The following is a 3,500-nucleotide window of genomic DNA, read 5'->3' as shown; positions in this document are numbered from 1 at the left end:
AGAAACCATACTTTCACCTTATTCTACTTTATTTATTTATTTTAGTTCAATTTAAGAAATAAAAACATATGAATTTTAAATGAAAAAAAAACATAGAAACATTTTCTAATATTTCAATTTAAAAATACGTATAACGTATTTTTTCAAAATAGTATGTTGGTAATGCCGTTTATCGACATATTGTGTGACAGATTGAACGCAATGCCCTCACACAATGACATTTATGAAAACATGCATTTTCATTTTCATGCTGACATCGTTTTTATTTGAGCCGGTATGATCATACGCACGAGCGTCATTTCGAAATAAGTTAGAATCATTAAAATCGAGAACATAAAAGAAAACTAATCAAGAAAATTAAAAGGTATGTATTACAAATTGCTATTTTCAATAGATATGATATAACTTTTTTTAAAAAATCATGAATATTAATTTAGTGAAAAAAAGAAGTGCATAGTGTTAGATTTTGTTTTGTACAAAAAAAGTGTTGTTTGCCGTCTCTCCATATAAAACTCAAACAAAAAAACTCATATATGTATGTAACATAACACTCATGGCAAGCATCTCCGTTGAGTGAACGAAGTGTGTGAATAGTGAAAAAAAATCATACGCTATAAAAGCAGAAACGTTGCTAATACTAAATACATGACAATCATCTCCGTTGAGCGAACGGTTAAGTGAAAAAAAACATACGTCAAATATTTTGTATGGGCAACGTTTCTGCTTGTGTACATTTCATGTAAGAGATTTTGTTTGTTTGTTGCTCCTCGTGTTTTCGTTCTTTTGTAACTGTGTTGTTTCAAGTCAAAATTCTGTGTTGATGATATTTTATTTCGAATGCGTGTGTCGTTTAGGTTTCGCACAAACTGACAAGAAAATTGTGTAGAAAAAACAATACTTTTAATTGTAAAAAAAACAAACGTTTCAAAATAAATTGATTACAATTAATTTTGATTCAATATCTGTATTTCAGAACATTTAGTGAAAATCAGCTATGGATCCAGAACAGCCGTCGACATCACAAAGCGCAACAACATCAACAAGTGCCAGAGAAGAAAGTAGTTTGACACACATGCCTTCTCACGATGTTGCTGCTTTTGGTGTGTCAAGTGATTTGAATGATCTCAATCTTCCAACTAAACAAGATATTTTGAGATATTATTTTTTCTTGACCGAACGTGCCAGAATCGAAGGTAAAATGTTTTCATATAAAACATTTACTCTACATGTGACAGACAAATTGATTGAAATTTGGAGCAAACTTAATATTGAAATTGCACAAAAACGGAATATTGTCACAAAACTGAATAACTTGCTTGACAAATATAAAACGAAGAAAAACACAAAACGACAAGCTCAACATTCGAAGCGTTCGTACAATCCACAAATGAATTATTTTATATTGGAAAATGTCGATGCGACTTGAAATCAACTTTATGCTCATGTGGATTGATTCCGGACAACTTGAAAGAGTTCATGCGTGATCAACATAATGAAAGAAAATCTACGATACCGGAATACGTGACAGAAATTGAAGAGCAAGCACCAACCTCTACAATAATACAAACAGCTACCGACAGCCAGGATGAAACATACGATCCAAACGAAGATATGGATATTGATGATGAACCGTCAGTGGGTTCACCAACGCAACGAGGACCATACACTCCGAGATATGATGCGCCGAACTTTGCTGCGATGTGTGACAGATTTGGTGTGTCGGATCGAATTGCATCGGCATTGGCAACATCGCTTATGAAAGATATTGGTGTAAAAGATGATAAAGGTAATCTTGTCATTATGGATAAATCTAAAGTTCGCAGAGAAAAATCCAAATCGAGACAAGGAGTGCTTCGTAAGCGATACGATGCATCAAACTTGATAGCATTTTCATTCGATGGCAGAAAAGATGATTCATTAACGATGGAAAAAATCGATCAAAAACTTCATCCAAGAATGGTTAAGGAACCTCATCTAGTTGTTTTGAAGGAACCAAATTCACAATTGTTGGGCTACGCAAAAGTTGAAAATGAAAATTCGGAGCACAAAGTCATCAAATTGAATGAATTTTTCGTCAATAAAGAAATATCTTTGGATTCATTGATTGGCATATGTTGTGATGGAGAGCCGACAAATACTGGAATAAAAAATGGAATTTTGCGACGATTCGAAATGCAGTTAAACCGACCACTGCATTGGTTTGTGTGTCTTCTCCATTTTAACGAGCTACCGCTCCGACATTTGTTTGAAACTTTGGAAAAATCATCCACCACTGGACCACGATCAACAACAGGAACGTTGAGCAAACAAATCGAAACGTGTGAAAACTCTCCGGTATGTAATTGTTATAAGTTACTATTTACTATTTTCAATTTTTCTTAATGAGAAAATTGTATTTAACGGTATTTAATTCATCTAATTTTTTCTATTTTCAGGCGGTAACCGATTTTGAGATGATCACACTGGAAAATTGGACTGGCGTAGGTGCTCTTGAATTAACTACCGACTTCACTACCGACGCTATGTACTTGTACAAAATGTCAATGGCAGTTGCTTTTGGTAAGGTTTCAACGGATTTGTCTAACACCAAACCAGGGCCAATTGTACATTCCCGGTGGCTAACCAAGGCCAGTCGACTATTGCGGTTATATGTGACAACTAATAATCCATCTAAAAATTTAAAAATTCTGGCCAATTTTATAATGAAAGTGTATACGCCAATGTACTTCAATATTAAGCGTTACAACTCAGTGGTATACGGTAGTGTACTTTTTTTCAATTGCATTCGCTGGACGCAATGTTTGGATTCAAATTTACGCAAAATCATTGACAAGGTCATCAAAGAAAACGCCTACTATGCTCATTCTGAAAATATTTTGTTGGCGATGTTATTTGACGAGCAAAAGAAAACCCGCGACATTGCAATAAAAAAAATTTTACACTATCGGAATCATGTAGAAGATCCGATGGAACTGAGAGTTTATAAAAAACCCAACATAAACTTCAATGCAACGGACTACACCAACATGATTGACATGGATGATAATTCAATCATATTCGAACCACCATTCACTCGAAGATCCACCGCTGCCTGATCCGAAAATTCCGGTACACATACAGGCAACGGAAAGACATGTTCAATTGCTGGCTGGCGTATCAAAACGTGTTCTAGAAAAGCATCGAGGAGAAGTTATGTCGGTAACTTTAGAAAGCCGTGAAAAATACCATAAACTTGAAAGCAAGAAAGACTTTCAAAAATAGCTCCTTCTCGATGTTTTTTTCTAAAACTCGTTTTTCCATTTCTCCTATTTCAGGATCCAACTGAATTTTTTTCACTTACATTTAATATGTTTTTATCACTTAAGTTGAATTTTTGAAAAAATAAATAAATAAAGTAGAATAAGGTAAAAGTATGGTTTCTTTATTTTTTGGTCTTGAATTGATTGAAATCGATATAGGTCGTGCATGAGTACCCCCCATAATTTTTAACACTGAACATT

At 34.1% G+C, this 3,500-nt stretch overlaps 1 protein-coding gene across 2 annotated transcripts; it reads left to right on the top strand.

The window, feature by feature from the left end:
- The first annotated feature begins 116 nt into the window (after positions 1 to 116).
- Positions 117 to 3,316, top strand: LOC116350203. Of its 2 annotated transcripts, XM_031781945.1 has the most exons (3): positions 117 to 364; positions 974 to 2,334; positions 2,436 to 3,316. In XM_031781945.1, the coding sequence occupies exons 2-3, from the start codon at positions 1,477 to 1,479 to the stop codon at positions 3,093 to 3,095; spliced, it is 1,518 nt and encodes a 505-aa protein (XP_031637805.1). In that variant the 5' UTR covers positions 117 to 364; positions 974 to 1,476; the 3' UTR covers positions 3,096 to 3,316. The 2 variants fall into 2 exon arrangements, with proteins under 2 accessions (XP_031637805.1, XP_031637806.1); XM_031781946.1 differs by lacking the exon at positions 117 to 364 and having other exon boundaries at positions 579 to 2,334.
- Positions 3,317 to 3,500: the final 184 nt, after the last annotated feature.

The sequence above is a fragment of the Contarinia nasturtii genome, unplaced genomic scaffold (genome assembly GCF_009176525.2).
Source record: "Contarinia nasturtii isolate CC-2019 unplaced genomic scaffold, AAFC_CNas_1.1 Cnas_scaffold_3870, whole genome shotgun sequence".
NCBI lineage: Eukaryota > Metazoa > Arthropoda > Insecta > Diptera > Cecidomyiidae > Contarinia > Contarinia nasturtii.
The sequence above is the reverse complement of the archived record's forward strand: the minus strand, read 5'-3'. Positions and strand labels throughout refer to the sequence as shown.

Excerpts from the sequence above, each read along its gene's own strand:
- LOC116350203 (XM_031781945.1), top strand. The coding sequence starts at position 1,477 with ATGCGTGATCAACATAATGAAAGAAAATCTACGATACCGGAATACGTG. Across the intron at positions 2,335-2,435 it reads AAACGTGTGAAAACTCTCCG|GCGGTAACCGATTTTGAGAT; the intron begins GTATGTAATTGT and ends TTCTATTTTCAG.